This window comes from Trematomus bernacchii, unplaced genomic scaffold, assembly GCF_902827165.1.
Source record: "Trematomus bernacchii unplaced genomic scaffold, fTreBer1.1, whole genome shotgun sequence".
NCBI lineage: Eukaryota > Metazoa > Chordata > Actinopteri > Perciformes > Nototheniidae > Trematomus > Trematomus bernacchii.
The window spans coordinates 47,046-70,578 of NW_022987823.1; the positions used below are offsets into that span (position 1 = coordinate 47,046).

At 35.6% G+C, this 23,533-nt stretch overlaps 1 protein-coding gene across 4 annotated transcripts in view; it reads left to right on the forward strand.

Annotated features, from left to right (window-relative positions):
• The first annotated feature begins 7,862 nt into the window (after positions 1-7,862).
• scarb1 (scavenger receptor class B, member 1) overlaps positions 7,863-23,533 on the forward strand; it is a 30,022-nt gene continuing 14,351 nt past the window's right edge. For 3 of the 4 annotated variants that reach the window (XM_034151653.1, XM_034151656.1, XM_034151655.1), the window contains exons 1-8: positions 10,139-10,485; positions 13,607-13,767; positions 18,950-19,091; positions 19,832-20,035; positions 20,285-20,380; positions 21,267-21,382; positions 22,130-22,296; positions 23,013-23,131. In XM_034151653.1, coding sequence (XP_034007544.1) covers positions 10,366-10,485; positions 13,607-13,767; positions 18,950-19,091; positions 19,832-20,035; positions 20,285-20,380; positions 21,267-21,382; positions 22,130-22,296; positions 23,013-23,131 — 1,125 coding nt within the window. In that variant the 5' untranslated portion in view covers positions 10,139-10,365. Of the gene's footprint in view, positions 8,053-10,138; positions 10,486-13,606; positions 13,768-18,949; positions 19,092-19,831; positions 20,036-20,284; positions 20,381-21,266; positions 21,383-22,129; positions 22,297-23,012; positions 23,132-23,533 lie in introns of those variants that run through there. The other variant, XM_034151654.1, reaches the window with a different exon arrangement.

Here is a 23,533-nt window from a genome sequence, read left to right on the forward strand (position 1 = left end):
ACTTACTTACTTACTAACTTACTAACTTACTAACTTACTAATTACTTACTTACTTACTTACTCACCTACTGTCTTACCTACTTACTTACTAACTTACTAACTTACTAACTTACTTACTGTCTTACTAACTTACTAACTTACTTACTAACTTACTAACTTACTAACTTACTCACCTACAGTCTTACTTACTAACTTACTAACTTACTAACTTACTGTCTTACTTACTGTCTTACCTACTAACTTACTAACTTACTAACTTACTCACCTACTGTCTTACTTACTGTCTTACTAACTTACTAACTTACTAACTTACTAACTTACTCACCTACTGTCTTACTTACTGTCTTACTAACTTACTTACTTACTAACTTACTAACTTACTAACTTACTAACTTACTGTCTTACTTACTGTCTTACCTACTTACTTACTAACTTACTAACTTACTAACTTACTAATTACTTACTTACTTACTTACTCACCTACTGTTTTACCTACTTACTTACTAACTTACTAACTTACTAACTTACTAACTTACTAACTTACTGTCTTACTAACTTACTAACTCACTTACTGTCTTACTAACTTACTAACTTACTTACTAACTTACTAACTTACTAACTTACTAACTTACTTACTAACTTACTAACTTACTAACTTACTCACCTACTGTCTTACTTACTAACTTACTAACTTACTAACTTACTGTCTTACTTACTGTCTTACCTACTAACTTACTAACTTACTAACTTACTAACTTACTAACTTACTAACTTACTAACTTACTCACCTACTGTCTTACTTACTGTCTTACTAACTTACTAACTTACTAACTTACTAACTTACTAACTTACTCACCTACTGTCTTACTTACTAACTTACTAACTTACTAACTTACTAACTTACTGTCTTACTTACTGTCTTACCTACTAACTTACTAACTTACTAACTTACTCACCTACTGTCTTACTTACTGTCTTACTAACTTACTAACTTACTAACTTACTGTCTTACTTACTGTCTTACTAACTTACTAACTTACTAACTTACTGGCTTACTAACATACTAACTTACTAACTTACTAACTTACTAACTTACTCACCTACTGTCTTACTTACTAACTTACTAACTTACTAACTTACTGTCTTACTTACTGTCTTACCTACTAACTTACTAACTTACTAACTTACTAACTTACTAACTTACTGTCTTACTTACTGTCTTACTAACTTACTAATTTACTAACTTACTAACTTACTAACTTACTGTCTTACTTACTGTCTTACTAACTTACTAACTTACTAACTTACTAACTTACTGTCTTACTTACTGTCTTACTAACTTACTAACTTACTAACTTACTAACTTACTCACCTACTGTCTTACTTACTAACTTACTAACTTACTAACTTACTGTCTTACTTACTGTCTTACCTACTAACTTACTAACTTACTAACTTACTAACTTACTAACTTACTAACTTACTTACCTACTGTCTTACTTACTGTCTTACTAACTTACTAACTTACTAACTTACTAACTTACTAACTTACTAACTTACTCACCTACTGTCTTACTTACTGTCTTACTAACTTACTAACTTACTGTCTTACTAACTTACTAACTTACTAACTTACTAACTTACTAACTTACTAACTTACTGTCTTACTTACTGTCTTACCTACTTACTTACTATCTTACTAACTTACTGACTCACTAACTTACTAACTTACTTACTGTCTTACTAACTTACTAACTTACTTACTAACTTACTAACTTACTCACCTACTGTCTTACTTACTAACTTACTAACTTACTAACTTACTGTCTTACTTACTGTCTTACCTACTAACTTACTAACTTACTAACTTACTAACTTACTAACTTACTAACTTACTCACCTACTGTCTTACTTACTGTCTTACTAACTTACTAACTTACTAACTTACTAACTTACTAACTTACTAACTTACTCACCTACTGTCTTACTTACTGTCTTACTAACTTACTAACTTACTTACTTACTAACTTACTAACTTACTAACTTACTAACTTACTAACTTACTGTCTTACTTACTGTCTTACCTACTTACTTACTAACTTACTAACTTACTAACTCACTAATTACTTACTTACTTACTTACTCACCTACTGTTTTACCTACTTACTTACTAACTTACTAACTTACTAACTTACTAACTTACTGTCTTACTAACTTACTAACTTACTAACTTACTTACTGTCTTACTAACTTACTAACTTACTTACTAACTTACTAACTTACTAACTTACTAACTTACTAACTTACTTACTAACTTACTAACTTACTAACTTACTAACTTACTCACCTACTGTCTTACTTACTAACTTACTAACTTACTAACTTACTGTCTTACTTACTGTCTTACCTACTAACTTACTAACTTACTAACTTACTCACCTACTGTCTTACTTACTGTCTTACTAACTTACTAACTTACTAACTTACTGTCTTACTTACTGTCTTACTAACTTACTAACTTACTAACTTACTGTCTTACTAACATACTAACTTACTAACTTACTAACTTACTAACTTACTCACCTACTGTCTTACTTACTAACTTACTAACTTACTGTCTTACTTACTGTCTTACTTACTGTCTTACCTACTAACTTACTAACTTACTAACTTACTAACTTACTAACTTACTAACTTACTGTCTTACTTACTGTCTTACTAACTTACTAACTTACTAACTTACTAACTTACTGTCTTACTTACTGTCTTACTAACTTACTAACTTACTAACTTACTCACCTACTGTCTTACTTACTAACTTACTAACTTACTAACTTACTGTCTTACTTACTGTCTTACCTACTAACTTACTAACTTACTAACTTACTTACCTACTGTCTTACTTACTGTCCTACTAACTTACTAACTTACTAACTTACTAACTTACTAACTTACTCACTTACTAACTTACTAACTTACTAACTTACTAACTTACTTACCTACTGTCTTACTTACTGTCTTACTAACTTACTAACTTACTAACTTACTAACTTACTCACCTACTGTCTTACTTACTGTCTTACTAACTTACTAACTTACTGCCTTACTAACTTACTAACTTACTAACTTACTTACTTACTAACTTACTAACTTACTAACTTACTAACTTACTGTCTTACTTACTGTCTTACCTACTTACTTACTAACTTACTAACTTACTAACTTACTAACTTACTTACTTACTAACTTACTAACTTACTAACTTACTTACTTACTTACTTACTAACTTACTAACTTACTCACCTACTGTCTTACTTACTGTCTTACTAACTTACTAACTTACTGTCTTACTAACTTACTAACTTACTTACTTACTTACTAACTTACTAACTTACTAACTTACTAACTTACTGTCTTACTTACTGTCTTACCTACTTACTTACTAACTTACTAACTTACTCACCTACTGTCTTACTTACTGTCTTACTAACTTACTAACTTACTGTCTTACTAACTTACTAACTTACTAACTTACTTACTTACTAACTTACTAACTTACTAACTTACTAACTTACTGTCTTACTTACTGTCTTACCTACTTACTTACTAACTTACTAACTTACTAACTTACTAACTTACTTACTTACTAACTTACTAACTTACTAACTTACTAACTTACTGTCTTACTAACTTACTAACTTACTAACTTACTAACTTACTAACTTACTGTCTTACTAACTTACTAACTTACTAACTTACTGTCTTACTAACTTACTAACTTACTGTCTTACTTACTGTCTTACCTACTTACTTACTAACTTACTAACTTACTTACTTACTAACTTACTAACTTACTGACTTACTGTCTTACTAACTTACTAACTTACTAACTTACTAACTTACTGTCTTACTAACTTACTAACTTACTAACTTACTAACTTACTAACTTACTGTCTTACTAACTTACTAACTTACTAACTTACTAACTTACTGTCTTACTTACTGTCTTACCTACTTACTTACTAACTTACTAACTTACTAACTTACTAACTTACTAACTTACTAACTTACTAACTTACTAACTTACTAACTTACTAACTTACTAACTTACTGTCTTACTAACTTACTAACTTACTGTCTTACTTACTGTCTTACCTACTTACTTACTAACTTACTAACTTACTAACTTACTAACTTACTAACTTACTTACTTACTAACTTACTAACTTACTAACTTACTGTCTTACTAACTTACTAACTTACTAACTTACTAACTTACTAACTTACTAACTTACTGTCTTACTTACTGTCTTACCTACTTACTTACTAACTTACTAACTTACTAACTTACTAACTTACTAACTTACTACTTACTGTCTTACTAACTTACTAACTTACTAACTTACTAACTTACTGTCTTACTAACTTACTAACTTACTGTCTTACTTACTGTCTTACCTACTTACTTACTAACTTACTAACTTACTAACTTACTAACTTACTTACTTACTAACTTACTAACTTACTAACTTACTAACTTACTGTCTTACTAACTTACTAACTTACTAACTTACTAACTTACTAACTTACTGTCTTACTAACTTACTAACTTACTAACTTACTGTCTTACTAACTTACTAACTTACTAACTTACTAACTTACTGTCTTACTTACTGTCTTACCTACTTACTTACTAACTTACTAACTTACTAACTTACTAACTTACTAACTTACTAACTTACTTACCTACTGTCTTACTGTCTTACTAACTTACTAACTTACTAACTTACTTACCTACTGTCTTACTTACTGTCTTACTAACTTACTAACTTACTTACCTACTATCTTACTTACTGTCTTACTAACTTACTAACTTACTAACTTACTAACTTACTAACTTACTGTCTTACTTACTGTCTTACCTACTTACTTACTAACTTACTAACTTACTAACTTACTAACTTACTTACTTACTTACTAACTTACTAACTAACTTACTTACTTACTTACTTACTTACTTACTTACTTACTTACTTACTTACTTACTTACTAACTTACTTACTTACTAACTTACTAACTTACTAACTTACTTACTTACTAACTTACTAACTTACTAACTTACTTACTTACTAACTTACTAACTTACTAACTTACTAACTTACTGTCTTACTTACTGTCTTACCTACTTACTTACTAGCTTACTAACTTACTAACTTACTAACTTACTAACTTACTTACTTACTAACTTACTAACTTACTAACTTACTTACTTACTTACTTACTTACTAACTTACTAACTTACTAACTTACTTACTTACTTACTAACTTACTAACTTACTGTCTTACTAACTTACTGTCTTACTAACTTACTAACTTACTAACTTACTAACTTACTGTCTTACTAACTTACTAACTTACTGTCTTACTAACTTACTAACTTACTAACTTACTAACTTACTAACTTACTAACTTACTAACTTACTGTCTTACTAACTTACTAACTTACTAACTTACTAACTTACTGTCTTACTAACTTACTAACTTACTGTCTTACTTACTGTCTTACCTACTTACTTACTAACTTACTAACTTACTAACTTACTAACTTACTAACTTACTAACTTACTTACTTACTTACTTACTTACTTACTAACTTACTAACTTACTAACTTACTTACTTACTTACTTACTTACTTACTAACTTACTAACTTACTTACTTACTAACTTACTAACTTACTAACTTACTAACTTACTTACTTACTTACTTACTAACTTACTAACTTACTTACTTACTTACTTACTAACTTACTAACTTACTAACTTACTAACTTACTTACTTACTTACTTACTTACTTACTTACTAACTTACTAACTTACTAACTTACTTACTTACTTACTTACTTACTTACTTACTTACTAACTTACTAACTTACTTACTTACTAACTTACTAACTTACTACTTACTAACTTACTTACTTACTTACTTACTAACTTACTAACTTACTTACTAACTTACTTACTAACTTACTAACTTACTTAGTTACTAACTTACTAACTTACTAACTTACGAACTTACTTACTTACTAACTTACTAACTTACTAACTTACTTACTTACTTACTTACTAACTTACTAACTTACTAACTTACTAACTTACTTACTTACTAACTTACTTACTAACTTACTAACTTACTAACTTACTTACTTACTAACTTACTTACTAACTTACTAACTTACTAACTTACTAACTTACTTACTAACTTACTTACTAACTTACTACTTACTAACTTACTAACTTACTTACTTACTAACTTACTAACTTACTAACTTACTTACTTACTTACTTACTAACTTACTAACTTACTAACTTACTTACTAACTTACTAACTTACTTACTAACTTACTAACTTACTAACTTACTTACTTACTAACTTACTCACCTACTGTCTTACTTACCTACTTACTTACTTACTTCCTTACTTACGTACTAACTTATTTACTTCCTTACTTACGTAGTATGTTACGCACCAACCTACTTACTAACTTACTTACTTACTGACTAACTCACTCACTTACTTACTTACTAAACTACCTTCTTACTCACTTACTCACTGACGTAGATTTAGTTTGTCTCCTTGAAAGGACACATCAGAGAGATAATGTTGGTGTTTAAGGCATTGTGTTTTTCAGAATTTCCTGTCTCATTTCCTGAGTATAATCTCCAGCGGTTTTTAATTTACTGCTTTTTTGTTTTGCTCCTTAGCACGCAGATATTCCTCCCATGCACCGAACACACTTTACTTACAACTTCTCTCACTCCACACTATCAATATTACACAATAAAACCCCTTAATTTATCTTCTCAATCGCTCTAATTCAATTTAACCTTGCATTTTCTTCACAGCTGAAATGTTTTGTGGAACAAATCTGAAGAGATGTTCAAAATAGGTTCTTACATATTCCAAGTTACATGTTCTCACAAGAGTTTAATCACACCATTCATCCCATCAGCGTTCAACCCTGAAATGTTATTAAGTACATACTTAAACAAAAGCACTTAAAAACTGTAAAAGTTAAGTATTAGTTAGATTTCACCACTTGTTGTATTACTTACTTACTAATTAAATTACTCTTATTCATGTTTTAGAATTAGAAATGCCCAAAGTACGTCCGTCAGAAAAGTCTAGTTACGTAAAAAGTAATATATGTAATTAAAAAAGCACTTAAAAACTGTATTTAAGTACAAAAGTTAAGTATTAGTGGAAGTTAGATTTCACCACAGGTTGTATTGGTGATGTGACACTGTCGGGTGCATCGTTGGATGTTCACTTCCATAAAGATTTCTAAAAGATTTCTGAACAATTGTTGAATTTAACACGTTTTCCGGAGCAGAAAATGCCAAAAAAACAACCCAAATCATAAATCTGAAAACAGCAGGTTATTATAAAATGAGAAGCATATTACTGTGCATAAAATTAATTTAGTCATATTGTTGTTTTATCTTTAATCCCCTGAGTTTTGATACTCCAGAGGGCGGGGTGCGTGGCAACATGATTTGTGTTTTTCAGTTAAACTTCAAAATCAAAGTGACAAAAAGTCATCTGACTCAAATGTGACTGCATGAAGCAGGAAGCGCAAACATGCCTCTCAATGTGTGTGTGTGTGTGTGTGTGTGTGTGTGTGTGTGTGTGTGTGTGTGTGTGTGTGTGTGTGTGTGTGTGTGTGTGTGTGTGTGTGTGTGTATGTGTGTGTGTGTGTGTGTGTGTGTGTGTGTGTGTGTGTGTGGGAGGGGTCTTTCAGAGTATAAACAGCCATCACTCCCCTGCCTCCATCTCTCCAGGACTTTAAACCCCTGCGTTCATACTGCATGTTGGTGGCTCTGCAGAGGACATTCAATTGACTTTTAATAATCTTTGATCGTTGTTAGTAATCATGGCTCTAAATAAATCCAAAATAGCGATTGGGTTTATCGTGGCAGGGGTTCTGACCGTGGTGTCTGGAATCGTTATGCTGTTCGTGGGACCGGCGGTGATGAAAGACCAAGTGATAAAGGTGAGTGATAATGGGGAAAGTTACACATTAATTAAAGAAAAATTATTAGTATTCATTTAAAATACATATAGTTAGATAAAATAGTTAAAATATAATGAAAAGGAAGTATAAAAGTCAGGTCATTAACATTAAATTCAGCTTATTTCTTTTCCATTTCTGTGTTTTTAAATTGTACAATTATGGTTATAGGAGAGTTTGATCTTTTTAGGTATAAAAATTATAAATACGAATAAAAAATAATTAATAACATGGTTTAATAGTGCAATACAATTATATATAAAAAAATTAAGTGCAATTGTTTTTGACCCCTCCTGTGCCCTTGAGCAAGGCACCGGACAAGGCTCCTATTGTTTTTCATTGATTGAGGTTATTTAATCTGCATGCTTATCACAGTTTAAATGAACCCTAATCTGTGTTTGCTGCTGGTTCTCTGTCGATAAATATCTGTGGACGTTCTCTGCAGATATCTCTCTCACTGCTGTAGATTCAGAGATGTTGCGCATACCTTCAGGGTCACGTTATGTCACTTTATGCACTCAATCATTACTATTGTTAATGTATTATCACCCAACATTATATAAGGTGGCACAGTAGTGACTTCAGGTGCTAAAGAAAACACAAATGCATAATGGAGTTATATAGATGTTGGATGTGCTGCTAAGCCTTTTTGTGAACCACTTTGTAATCTAAATGCAGTATTTGTGGCCAATACAATTCTTCTTAACTAATATAAAGTCACTTATAGCCTATTTAAAGGTCACCTATCATGCTATTTTTAGGCAATTTCCCATTCTAGCTATGCCTCATATCCCTCTATTTCACTTCCTGTTTCAAAAGTGCTGATTTGGGGTATAAAGCTTTAAAAAAAAAAAAAGTAGGGGTCTGAGCTCATGCGGCACCCGGCAGCTACTGTCTAAACTAAATGCTGCCGTGATGAAACGCCATATCATGGATTATCAAGGATTCTTTCTGAAACAGTATGGAGCTCAAAGGCTTTCTCTCTTGCCGGTTATACCACAAGGTGAGTTCCTTTTTATTTCCTGCTTCTTCACACACATGCTCTCCAGTACAGGTTAGCTCTGAGTGTTAGCGATGCTAATGTAAACACCGACCATATTACGTCCAAAACAGTCGGGCATTGTTTCTGATAGCAACGTTTCTGATAGGGCCGTGGGTCCACATTTCAGATATTACGTCATATCGGACGCAAATTTGGATCAGCTCTGTTGTTGCCCCCTTTTTAGAGATTTGGGTACGGAGGAAAAGAGAGAGGGTTTTATTTTCTGACGCTGCGTGAGTTCCCTGACACACGGGGGACACATGGTGATGTAGAAAAGACATCAAAAAGTGCATTTTGCAAGATAGGTCCCCTTTAACTAATTGTAAAAGCAACTTCAAGGTTTTTGATTTGTTTATTTATGTATTCTAAGTTTCTGGAGGTGTTTCCATTTGGGCATATTTTTCTGTAATTCAATAGAGATGGTTTATATCCAAATGTGAGTTTCAAGACACTACTGTATATAAAAAAAATGAAGAATACTTAAAAAAACAGAATTAATAAACAAAACAAGTAAGAAAGATAACAAATAAATAAATAAAGTTAAAAAGTACGTTTTAAATGATGTAATTAATCAAATATAAATATTATTAAAGGTCATTAGCAGAAGGCTGCTTCTCTACACTCTTTGTAGTGTGTTGTTGTTGGCAAAGTTGCGCAAGCTAGCCTTAAATGACCTGAGGGAGCAAAGGTGTAAGTACATAAGATAAAAACCTTACAAAACAGGGTAAATATACCTAAAATCAATACTCTACACTACAGATCTAGCACTACAAATAATAGGGACATAAACAAATTAATAAAACAAAAAATATGATAAATATTATAAAATAATAAAAACACAAAGTCAAAATGGTTAGCCGATGTGATGTCTGGAACATTTGAATTTTAAGGATTTTTTTTACTTGTTTGTATTTCTAATTTAATTATTTTTATTTTCAACCTATGTTGTATAATAAAGAAAGCACGGAGGAGAACTACATTTCCCAGAATCCTCAGCGCGCACTAAAGGGGGCGTGGCTGACAGAGTATAAATACAGCGACAATAGCAGCTGATCGATTTCATGGATCTGAGAAGTTTAAAAGCTGGCAGGGCTCTAAATGTCGACCTGAAGCTATATTTAATGTCATAGCGAGACCTCTCTGTAGTCGTTTATGAGTATTAGCCGTTAGCAGACTGACATTAGCGGTTAGCACAGCATCTCTCCGGAGCTAAACACACTGCTGTCAGCTGTCCACAACAACAATAACCAGCCATGGCGATAAATAAAGCCAAAGTGGCGGTGGGCTTCATAGTGGCCGGGGTCCTCATGGTGTTCTTCGGGGTGGTTTTAACTTTTGTGGGACCGATAATCATCGACGACCAGGTGGTGAAGGTAAGAACACATGCATCGTGTTTTCCTGTGAGAGCTGTAAATGTGCTGAGTGTTTCTGTGTCATGTTATCAGTCTCAAAGGGCTCCACTGACACGTGAGGATCTCTATAACTGATCAAGGACACTCAGATAATCAGGAATAATGTGCATGCAGAGTAGGGAGAATATCCTGTATTAATCAGTCAAAGTACATGTGTAGGAATACTCTGTTACAAGTAAAAGTCCTGCCTTTCAAAGTACTAAACCATTTGCATTGAATTAAACTTAAAGTACCAAAAGTAAAAGTACTCATTGTGTGTTCTGTGTTATTTCAGAGTCATATATAATTACATTCAGTGGTGTAAAGTACATGTATTCAAGTACTGTACTTAAGTAAAATGTTGAGGTTCTTGTGCTATTGTGTCTATGTACTTTTCCTCCACTACATGTATTTAATACCTTTAGTTACTTCACAGATGTGGATGAATGATGTGAAATATAATCAAGTGTTAAATCAGACTTTAGTTCCACCTGGAGTAAATCCACAAGCTACCCTGCAGTATACAAAGTCATTCAAACTAGCTGCACCTTTACCAGCTTTGAGAACACTTTCATGATCAATCATTATAAAACATATCATATCTATTATTCTGAAATGGACCAATCTGCACAATGACTACTTTTACTGTCGCTACTTTCACTAGATTTTGATGAGAATACTTTTCTACTTCAGGAACATTTTGAATGCAGGACTTTTACTGAAACAGAGTATTCCTACACTCTGGTACTTCTACTTTTACTAAGTACAAGATCTGAGTACTTCTACTTTTACTAAGTACAAGATCTGAGTACTTTTACTCAAGCACACGACCTGAGTACTTCTACTTTTACTCAAGCACACGACCTGAGTACTTCTACTTTTACCCAAGCACACGACCTGAGTACTTCTCCCCCCTCTGGGTATATTTTCTGGATTATTATCACGCATGCATTAACAGGTTCATTAAAGCAGGTAAAGGTGGGGCCAATTCAAATACTTGAAGTACTTCTACTGGATATATTATCCTTTAATTATATATCAGAGTTGATTGATATTTTGCATTGATAATATTCTCCTGCAAAAGTAATCTTGACCAATAAATGTATTGGAGTAGAAGTATGAGGTAGTATAAAATGGAAATACTCAAGTAAAGTGCAATTACTTAAGTACAGCACTTGAGTACTTGTACTTCGTTACTTTCCACCTCTGATATAACAGTTATATGCGGTAATATCTTGGTGATTCAATCATTGGAGAGTAATTACATGATAAGGTTGAACGCTGATGGAATGAATGATTGCTGAAGCTCGTGTGTGTGTGTGTGTGTGTGTGTGTGTGTGTGTGTGTGTGTGTGTGTGTGTGGTGTGTGTGTGTGTGTGTGTGTGTGTGTGTGTGTGTGTGTGTGTGTGTGTGTGTGTGTGTGTGTGTGTGTGTGTGTGTGTGGTGTGTGTGTGTGTGTGTGTGTGTGTGTGTGTGTGTGTGTGTGTGTGTGTGTGTGTGTGTGTGTGTGTGTGTGTGTGTGTGTGTGTGTGTGTGTGTGTGTGTGTGTGTGTGTGTGTGTGTGTGTGTGTGTGTGTGTGTGTGTGTGTGTGTGTGTGTGTGTGTGTGTGTGTGTGATATTCATATCTTTTAGTACATTCTCACATCAGACATATGAAGTTATATTACTTTTAAATACTTATAATAGGGAAAAGGTTGTTATGGTCTCACAAGTATTCCTTATTCTTAATCTGGGAATCTGGCTTTACCATCACTTAATTAAAAAGTGATATTTACAGTATGTGAGATACCTAGTTTGTGAAGATTCCATGCCTTTGTTTTATATGATTGTCAACTTTGATTTGTGACTATTTGTTAGATTTGTTGACATTTTATAGACTAAAATATCAGTTAAATTATTAGAAAAGAGCTGAAATTAAGTCACAGAAACTGTACTTTTATCATCTTTGCTTCTGCTTGTTTATATCTGTACGTTTTAATAAGGCTTTTATTTAAAACATAGCTTTAAAAAGCTTCTTTGGAAAATATGTGATGCTAAAATAAGGGTTTGAACTCTGTGGAGCAAATGAGCTTTTGGAGATATAGAATAACGGACATAGTTTCTGTCGGTTTATGTAGATATTTTAAGCCATGTTAGTCATCTTAAGCCAAAACGAAAAAGATATGCTTGTTTCCGGCTACTTAAAGTGGACCTATCATGCTATATTTGAATAATATAGTGTAGGACCATACCTATATAAGGCATATTTATACTTTTTTGTTTTCAAAATACCAAACAGATCATGCATTTTAGCCATGCCTCATTTTGCTCAATTTGACATTTTTTAGCTCTGTTTTAGCAAGGGCTGATTCTGTGAGAACAGCACCACCTACAGGCCTGGCATATGTACTACAGCGTCTCCAGCGCTTTCGAACGGCAATGGCCGTGGCTGTCTCCTCCTGATTGGTGGAGTTGGCCCAATAGCCGTAGCGCCACCGTCCTGACGTCAGGACAGTGTTCAAATCTGGATCAGTTTTTATCAGATCCGTTGCAGCCCCTTTTTTAGAGATTTGGGTATGGAGGAAAATAGAGAGGGTTGTGTTTTCTGACACTTGGTGAGTTCCCTGGAACACCGGGGACACATATTCATGTAGAAAAGACGTACAAAAGTGCATTTTGCATGATAGGTCCCCTTTAAATATGCAATGTATGCTTTTTCTTAAACTTGCATGAAAGTAAAGTGAATATCTTTTGGGTTTTTGAATTACAAAACATGTTTTTAATATTCCTTCGCAGGTATCTCTATTTTGAGATATCAGCTTTGTCCCTCCATGAGTTCATCTTTCCTCCATAAATACATTTGTTCTGTAATTTATTCACTATTTAAACAAAGTAATAAACAATAATAATAATAATAGTAAAGAAGAAAACACAGAATTGCCGTAATATAATAATAAACATATATGAATATAACATAGCTACTGTGCACATGACAATAAAGCCATTTTTTGAGGAAACTATTAATTTAGGAGATAAATAATCTCTTCATAAATCAACCATAAAAATAACACATAGTTTAATCCTTTTTATTTAATATTATTCTTTCTCCCCCTCTCATGTCAGAACACAGTGATTGATCCGAAGAACAGCATGTCTTACACCATGTGGAAGGACGTCCCGGTGCCGTTCTTCATGTCCGTCTACTTCTTCAACGTCCTGAACCCTCAGGAGATTCTGAAAGGAGAAAAGCCCATGGTGGAGCAGAAAGGACCCTTTGTGTACAGGTAGGAATCCTGAACATCAGCAGGAGAGGACTCTTTAAAGTAGAGACACTACATACTGATATACACCTGAACATCAGCAGGAGAGGACTCTTTAAAGTAGAGACACTACATACTGATATACACCTGAACATCAGCAGGAGAGGACTCTTTAAAGTAGAGACACTACATACTGATATACACCTGAACATCAGCAGGAGAGGACTCTTTAAAGTAGAGACACTACATACTGATATACACCTGAACATCAGCAGGAGAGGACTCTTTAAAGTAGAGACACTACATACTCATGTACACCTGAACATCAGCAGGAGATGACTCTTTAAAGTAGAGACACTACATACTGATATACACCTGCACATCAGCAGGAGAGGACTCTTTAAAGTAGAGACACTACATACTGATATACACCTGAACATCAGCAGGAGAGGACTCTTTAAAGTAGAGACACTACATACTGATATACACCTGAACATCAGCAGGAGAGGACTCTTTAAAGTAGAGACACTACATACTGATATACACCTGAACATCAGCAGGAGAGGACTCTTTAAAGTAGAGACACTACATACTGATATACACCTGCACATCAGCAGGAGAGGACTCTTTAAAGTAGAGACACTACATACTGATATACACCTGAACATCAGCAGGAGAGGACTCTTTAAAGTAGAGACACTACATACTGATATACACCTGAACATCAGCAGGAGAGGACTCTTTAAAGTAGAGACACTACATACTGATATACACCTGAACATCAGCAGGAGAGGACTCTTTAAAGTAGAGACACTACATACTGATATACACCTGAACATCAGCAGGAGAGGACTCTTTAAAGTAGAGACACTACATACTGATATACACCTGAACATCAGCAGGAGAGGACTCTTTAAAGTAGAGACACTACATACTGATATACACCTGAACATCAGCAGGAGAGGACTCTTTAAAGTAGAGACACTACATACTGATATACACCTGAACATCAGCAGGAGAGGACTCTTTAAAGTAGAGACACTACATACTGATATACACCTGAACATCAGCAGGAGAGGACTCTTTAAAGTAGAGACACTACATACTGATATACACCTGAACATCAGCAGGAGAGGACTCTTTAAAGTAGAGACAATACATACTGATATACACCTGAACATCAGCAGGAGAGGACTCTTTAAAGTAGAGACACTACATACTGATATACACCTGAACATCAGCAGGAGAGGACTCTTTAAAGTAGAGACACTACATACTGATATACACCTGAACATCAGCAGGAGAGGACTCTTTAAAGTAGAGTCACTACATACTGATATACACCTGAACATCAGCAGGAGAGGACTCTTTAAAGTAGAGACACTACATACTGATATACACCTGAACATCAGCAGGAGAGGACTCTTTAAAGTAGAGACACTACATACTGATATACACCTGAACATCAGCAGGAGAGGACTCTTTAAAGTAGAGACACTACATACTGATATACACCTGAACATCAGCAGGAGAGGACTCTTTAAAGTAGAGACACTACATACTGATATACACCTGAACATCAGCAGGAGAGGACTCTTTAAAGTAGAGACACTACATACTGATATACACCTGAACATCAGCTGGAGAGGACTCTTTAAAGTAGAGACACTACATACTGATATACACCTGAACATCAGCAGGAGAGGACTCTTTAAAGTAGAGACACTCCATACTGATATACACCTGAACATCAGCAGGAGAGGACTCTTTAAAGTAGAGACACTACATACTGATATACACCTGAACATCAGCTGGAGAGGACTCTTTAAAGTAGAGACACTACATACTGATATACACCTGAACATCAGCAGGAGAGGACTCTTTAAAGTAGAGACAATACATACTGATATACACCTGAACATCAGCAGGAGAGGACTCTTTAAAGTGGTGTCTGCTTCTCTGCTGCATCAGAACATTTTGTACTTTATTTTGAAACATGCATTTTTTCATCCAATGCATTTATTGATCTAAATTCAGTTTGTATTGCACATTATTTTGTGTAAAACATGTAAATACAATGTATTTCTATTACATTCACCCTAAGTGTAGCCTATTCTGTAAACGTTGAGCTTCTTGCAGCTGGTTTGGTGAAGTCCAGCTGTGTCTTCTTTACGCCCCCCTGGCCCCCTCTTTTTGTTTAGTTTTTTAGGGAACACTATGTTCTCCTCATTGATTTGCAGGTCATGCTACATGAGAGTAATTCAGCCTCTCCGGTGCCACAGTAGGATGTCGTTCAGACGCTGTTACGTAACTGTACGCTAGATTGTATCTACTGTACATCTAATGAGGGGATCACGTGGACTCATGCACCTCCTTTTCTCTCTCTCAGAAACACAATGCATGCAGAGACCAAATTTATGTAAAAGTGGAGGGATATGTCTGCAGTAATGTCTCACTTAAGTTCTGAATCTTATTCTCACTTTCTGTACTCGTAGATTCACTTCCAGGTGTTTTAAATTCACATTTTTATAAGTAAAATAGTCGCTTTAGAGCAGGGGTGTCAAACTAAATTTCATCGCGGGTCACATTCGCATAAAGGTTGCACTCAAAGGGCCGGTTGTAACTGTATAAATATATAATATATATATAAAATAATGTATTATATTACATTATTGCCTCTGAATTGGATTATTATCGGATAGGATAATAACTTAGTAATTAACTACGTCTGAACGCAGAAGTCCAGGGCAAATAATTGCAAGTCTCTTCAGTGCGCATGTCACAAAACGAGATGCATTGTGGGACATGTAGTTTATGGGCAACCTGCTGCTGTAAAGTGGCATGTAACCGTATAATAAACGTATTATATTCTTTGCAAGCTCTTGCGGGGCCACATAAAATGAAGTCGCGGGCCGGATTTGGCCCCCGGGCCTTGAGTTTGACACCCCTGCTTTAGAGTGTCTTTTAACCAAGACTCTCCTTGAAAAATAAATTCTCAGCTGACTAACAGTCAGATTTAAATGTAAGTGTTTCCACCATAAATCTTGCAAAAGCACCACTTTATTTCTTGTGTTTACCTGAGATGTGTTATTTTTTTAGAATAGGAAGGTTTTTTTAAACCGGGGGAATATTTGGCGTTTGCTTCATTTAAAAAATTAAATAAAATTAAAGTAAAATTAAATTAAATAAATTGAATACAAATATTAATATGAACATAAGAAGTTATAATAAGACCCTGTAAAAAGGGAATATACATATTTATATAAAGAATGTCTGTGATGGAAACTTCTGAAGCAATGGAGACTCAGAGAGACACGAGGAGAGCAGGAACTGTGTGTGTGTGTGTGTGTGTGTGTGTGTGTGTGTGTGTGTGTGTGTGTGTGTGTGTGTGTGTGTGTGTGTGTGTGTGTGTGTGTGTGTGTGTGTGTGTGTGTGTGTGTGTGTGTGTGTGTGTGTGTGTGTGTGTGTGTGTGTGTGTGTGTGTGTGTGTGTGTGTGTGTGTGTGTGTGTGTGTGTGTGTGTGTGTGTGTGTGTGTGTGTGTGTGTGTGTGTGTGTGTGTGTGTGTGTGTGTGTGTGTGTGTGTGTGTGTGTGTGTGTGTGTGTGTGTGTGTGTGTGTGTGTGTGTGTGTGTGTGTGATTAAAAAGTTATCGGAGATTAAAGAACAGCATGTTCATGATAAGGTCCCACAATGCAACAGTGTGGCTCAATGAGACACTATCAGGCTCTGATACACACACAATACTTCAATAGATAGTCTATGTACTGTTTTGGGTCAGATAACAGAAATATAAATTATCTAATCATGAAGTTTACGTTTGGTGTCTGGAAGTTAATTGATCTAATCTGCTCCGGGTGTTTGCTGTGAAGGCCTCCAAGGTCAAAATCCATTATGTCTGTGTGATAAGGAACTTTGTTTTAACGCTGATTGTTTAAAAAAAGGTGTATTGCAGTATTGGTTTGAAAAGTGCAAAGCCGTGCAGATATTAAAACAGGTAGCTTTGTGGACAAATAGATAGTGTGCATTTATGTAATGCATAGTGTTTATGAGATGGCTGAGTCAGTCTTTATCTGCTTCCTTCCTCTTATCCTCTGCTGTTATGTAGAAGTGGAAAGTGTACCTTGAACTAAAGGGCGTGCAAACAATAAAGCTTCCATAATGTTATAACAACAAAGTAATGGTAGTAAAAGTCAAAGAAAGCAATGTTATCTACCTTTTTTTAAATACTCTCTAGTTTCCTTTAGAGGTGCCGGATATTTGTGATTTAATTTCTAGCATCCTTTCAGGAGAATATTAGGCAAGACCAAGGATACATAGCAAACACTGAGCTTTTTTGGCAAGATAGCTTTTTCTAGTTAGCACATTTACTTTAAAGGGGACCTATCATGCAAAATGCACTTTTGTACGTCTTTTCTACATGAATATGTGTCCCCGGTGTTCCAGGGAACTCACCAAGTGTCAGAAAACACAACCCTCTCTATTTTCCTCCATACCCAAATCTCTAAAAAAGGGGCTGCAACGGATCTGATCAAAACTGATCCAGATTTGAACACTGTCCTGACGTCAGGACGGTGGCGCTACGGCTATTGGGCCAACTCCACCAATCAGGAGGAGACAGCCACGGCATTGCCGTTCGAAAGCGCTGGAGACGTTGTAGTACATATGCCAGGCCTGTAGGTGGTGCTGTTCTCACTGAATCAACTCTTGCAAAAACAGAGCAAAAAAATGTCAAATTGAAAGCGAAATGAGGCATGGCTAAAATGCATGATCTGTTTGGTATTTTGAAAAAAAAAAAGTATAAATATGCCTTATATAGGTATGGTCCTACACTATATTATTCAAATATAGCATGATAGGTCCACTTTAAACATGGAGTCAATTTAAGATGTTTTATATCGGCAATAAAAAGCATTAAAATGTTATTTATTAACTATAAGCAAAAATAAAAACTGGATACAAATAATTTTGATTTAAAATAATAATATCCCATTTAATATGATAACTATTTATATAAATTCTAATATATTAGTTTTAACATTATTTGGGCTATCTATCATTATTATAATTGATTGATACAGTATATACAGAGTGCAAGGTAATTACTGAAGTGTATCAACATTTTTCTAAACATCTTCTTGCATCTGAAACGTTGAAATTACGGGAGAAAAAAGTACAATTTCTTCACATTTTCTTGTCTTTTTTTCAGGAAACGGATCCAGAAAGACAACATCACATTTCACGACAACGGTACCGTGTCGTACCGAGAGTACAGAACGTATTACTTCGAGCCGACGATGTCCTCGGGGAACGAGTCCGAAGTCGTCACGATCCCTAACATGTTGGTGCTGGTAAGACTTTAATTCCTCACTAATTAACTTCCATTTAGTACACTATGTGCACTATGCATTACTATATTTAATTGGGTAGAGCAGGCATTTTCCTGTCTCAAATTGAACTGCTGTCACATTTATTTATTTACCTTAATATTTTTTGCTATTTTTGCTTTTATTATAATAGTGCAGATACATTTGAAAGGGTCTGTTTTTGTTTTTTAGCCTGAAGTAAGGTCTGTGGTTGAAGTTTAAAAACGGCGGTTGCTAACAATTGTCTAAACGAGACGACTAAACATCATCACGCCCAACATTAGCCGCCTTTAGCTTAGCGGTGGTGACGTGAAGTCATGTGACCGTGCTGTAGTTCCTTTATAGCCCAACTTTAGCCGCCTTTTGCTTAGCGGTGGTGATGTGAAGTCATGTGACCGTGCTGTAGTTCCTTTATAGCCCAACATTAGCCACCCTTAGCTTAGCGGTGGTGACGTGAAGTCATGTGACCGTGCTGTAGTTTCTTTATAGCCCAACATTAGCCACCTTTAGCTTAGCGGTGGTGACGTGAAGTCATGTGACCGTGCTGTAGTTCCTTTATAGCCCAACATTAGCCGCCTTTAGCTTAGCGGTGGTGACGTGAAGTCATGTGACCGTGCTGTAGTTCCTTTAGCTTTTTGCTTCAGAAATCATAAAGTGGTGTTAATATGTGCTGAACTAAACGTGTAAGTATCACAAACGTTGAGATTTCTGCTGCTTGTTTTCAGGGAGCAGCAGGGATGATGGAGAGCTTTCCCTACGCCGTGCGGTTGATGATCAGCGCTACCTTTAAGACCTTTAAAGAGGGGCCCTTCCTCACGAAGACGGTGGGGGAGCTGATGTGGGGCTACGACAGCGGCCTGGTGGACTTCCTGAATAAATGGCTGCCGGGCATGCTGCCCACAACGGGGAAGTTCGGCCTCTTTGCTGAAGTGAGTGATTTAAAGGCTTCAATGTCACACATGGGGACGAGAAACACATGTGAAGAAAGCTGTGTCCAGATGTGCAACGTAGTTTGGAGAGTTTATACACACTGAGGAAAAGGGACAACATGTACCATGCAAGCTAAAGCTTTTAGCAACAATAAGAAATTAAACTATTTAGGTTGGAAAAAATTGAATTGAAAAATGTATTATTATATATATATTATTATTGTTATTTATTATTATGTATTTTTTTAGTTCAACAACTCCAACACCGGCCTGTTCACCATCTTCACCGGAAGAGACGACATCAGGAAGATCCACCAAGTCGACTCCTGGAACGGACTGACGGAGGTGAGTCTTTAAAGGGGACCTATCATGCAAAATGTTTTGATGTCTTTTATACATAAATATGTGTCCCCGGTGTGTCAGGGAACTCACGTTTTTAGAGAACTCAAATCTCTAAAAACGGGGGACCAACGGAGCTGATCCAGATTTGCGTCCGATATGACGTAATATCTGAAATGTGGACCCACGGCCCAATCAGAAAGTTGCTATCAGAAACAATGCCCGACTGTTTTGGACGTAATATGGTCGGTGTTTACATTAGCATCGCTAACACTCAGAGCTAACCTGTACTGGAGAGCATGTGTGTGAAGAAGCAGGAAATAAAAAGGAACTCACCTTGTGGTATAACCGGCAAGAGAGAAAGCCTTTGAGCTCCATACTGTTTCAGAAACAATCCTTGATAATCCATGATATGGCGTTTCATCACGGCAGTATTTAGTTTAGACAGTAGCTGCCGGGTCCCGCATGAGCTTAGCCCCCTCCTCTTTAATTTTTTTTAAAGCTTTATACCCCAAATCAGCACTTTTGAAACAGGAAGTGGAATAGAGGGATATGAGGCATGGCTAGAATGGGTGATCTGTTTGGTATTTTGAGCAAAACACTTCATAGACATGTTTTTTATATATTTGTATATATCTGAGACCTATGCTATTGCCTAAAAATAGCATGATAGGTGACCTTTAAAATCACTATTATTCACTTTTTAATTATTACATTTTTAGTCTGATTACGGAAAAACTACGGGTCGAAATTTCATGAAACGTTGAAGCATATTCTAAGGAAAAAGCACCTAAAATTAGGAGTGGATTCGAATCACGGGGCGGATAAATAACACGTTTTTTACTCATTGGAACTTCTTTTCTAAATATTGTATTTTTTGTTTGTTTACTAGCTGAACTACTGGAAGACTCCTCAGTGTAACATGATCAATGGAACAGCTGGACAGATGTGGGCTCCATTCATGACCAGAGAGAGCACCTTACCTTTCTACAGCCCCGACGCATGCAGGTAAACACAAACTACATGTAATCAAGTACTGCTCTTAAGTATAACTTTCAGGTACTTGTACTTTAATAGAGTATTGACATAAGAGCGGTACTATCTGGGAACAAATATAAAAAAAAGTGACTCCTTCCTACTGTAATATGTTGATTTCCCAAAACAAACATGGACGCCAATTATTACATATATATTGGACCAGAACAAACAAACATGGACGCCAACTGCAACGCGTTCCTCTCCAGAAACAAACATGGTTGCCAACTGTCACACGTTCTTGGACCAAAACAAACATGGTTGCCAACTGTCACACGTTCTTGGACCAAAACAAACATGGACGCCAACTGTCACACGTTCTTGGACCAAAACAAAGATGGACGCCAACTGTAATATGTTGGTTTTCCCAAAACACACAATATAAATACAATTATATAAATATGTATATTTTAAATATAGAAATACATAATAATAATAATAATAATAATAGAAAAAACAGCCTGAGTAATGATTAACAATATGAAAAATATACATTTAAGTTTATATAAAAAATAATAATTTTAAGGGGGTAATACAAATTATAAAAAATATTTTCTTTGTTTTTATTTCATCAAAAACATTTAAATCAATTTTTTCCAATTTACTTTTCTCCAATCTAAATTGTTTTTTTAATATATATATTTATTCGGATAAAAGTATTATTACCGTCTTTTCCTCCTTTCTTTTTTAAAATAATTTCTCCCCTCTTCATCCCTTCAGATCGATGGAGCTTGTGTACCAGCGTGACGGGAAGATGCAGGGAATCCCTCTCTTTCGATACGTTGCTCCCAAAACACTGTTTGCTAACGGGACGGATTACGCTCCTAACGCAGGATTCTGTCCCTGCAGACAGTCAGGACTACTGAACGTCAGCAGCTGCAGACACAGTGAGGACTCTTTAAAGTAGAGACACTACCTACTGATACACACCTGAACATCAGCAGGAGAGGACTCTTTAAAGTAGAGACACTACATACTGATATACACCTGAACATCAACAGGAGAGGACTCTTTAAAGTAGAGACACTACATACTGATACACACCTGAACATCAGCAGGAGAGGACTCTTTAAAGTAGAGACACTACATACTGATATACACCTGAACATCAGCAGGAGAGGACTCTTTAAAGTAGAGACACTACATACTGATATAGACCTGAACATCAGCAGGAGAGGACTCTTTAAAGTAGAGACACTACATACTGATATACACCTGAACATCAGCAGGAGAGGACTCTTTAAAGTAGAGACACTACATACTGATATACACCTGAACATCAGCAGGAGAGGACTCTTTAAAGTAGAGACACTACATACTGATATACACCTGAACATCAGCAGGAGAGGACTCTTTAAAGTAGAGACACTACATACTGATATAGACCTGAACATCAGCAGGAGAGGACTCTTTAAAGTAGAGACACTACATACTGATATACACCTGAACATCAGCAGGAGAGGACTCTTTAAAGTAGAGACACTACATACTGATATACACCTGAACATCAGCAGAATAGGGCCCCTTTAAACATTTTCTCTGCGGAGATAGTTAGTTTTATTGTTAAGGTGTATCATTTTATGATTTACTTTTTATTTTCCAGACTCTCCAGTGTTCATCTCTCACCCTCACTTCTACAACGCTGATCCCGTGCTGCTGGACTTCGTGCAGGGACTCAATCCAACGGAGGAAGAGCACGGCCTCTTCATAGACATCCATCCAGTGAGCACACACACACACACACACACACACACACACACACACACCCCTGGGGTCTAGACACTGGTGATGATGCTGAAGATCTGGATTTGATCAGGAGATGTGATGAAGAGGGGATGTGATGAGGTCTTTGGATTAGCTCTCCTGGCACTGGATGTGATGAAAGGAGGTGGATGGGGAGAAAACCTGAAATCACAGCTGACTGCAGGAGAGAGGAGAACCATTTTAAAGTTTGGCTGCAGCATGGTGATTGGCTGCTGGAGAATGAGGTGAAATGTAATAGGTTAAAGAGACGCCCGTGATGAGCTGATTATAAGCAGCTGCGGAGTGAATGTATACCAGTCTTCCTGACAGAACTTTCACTGAGCTTCATTTAACCCCGGTGGAAAGTGCAGTGAAATGAGA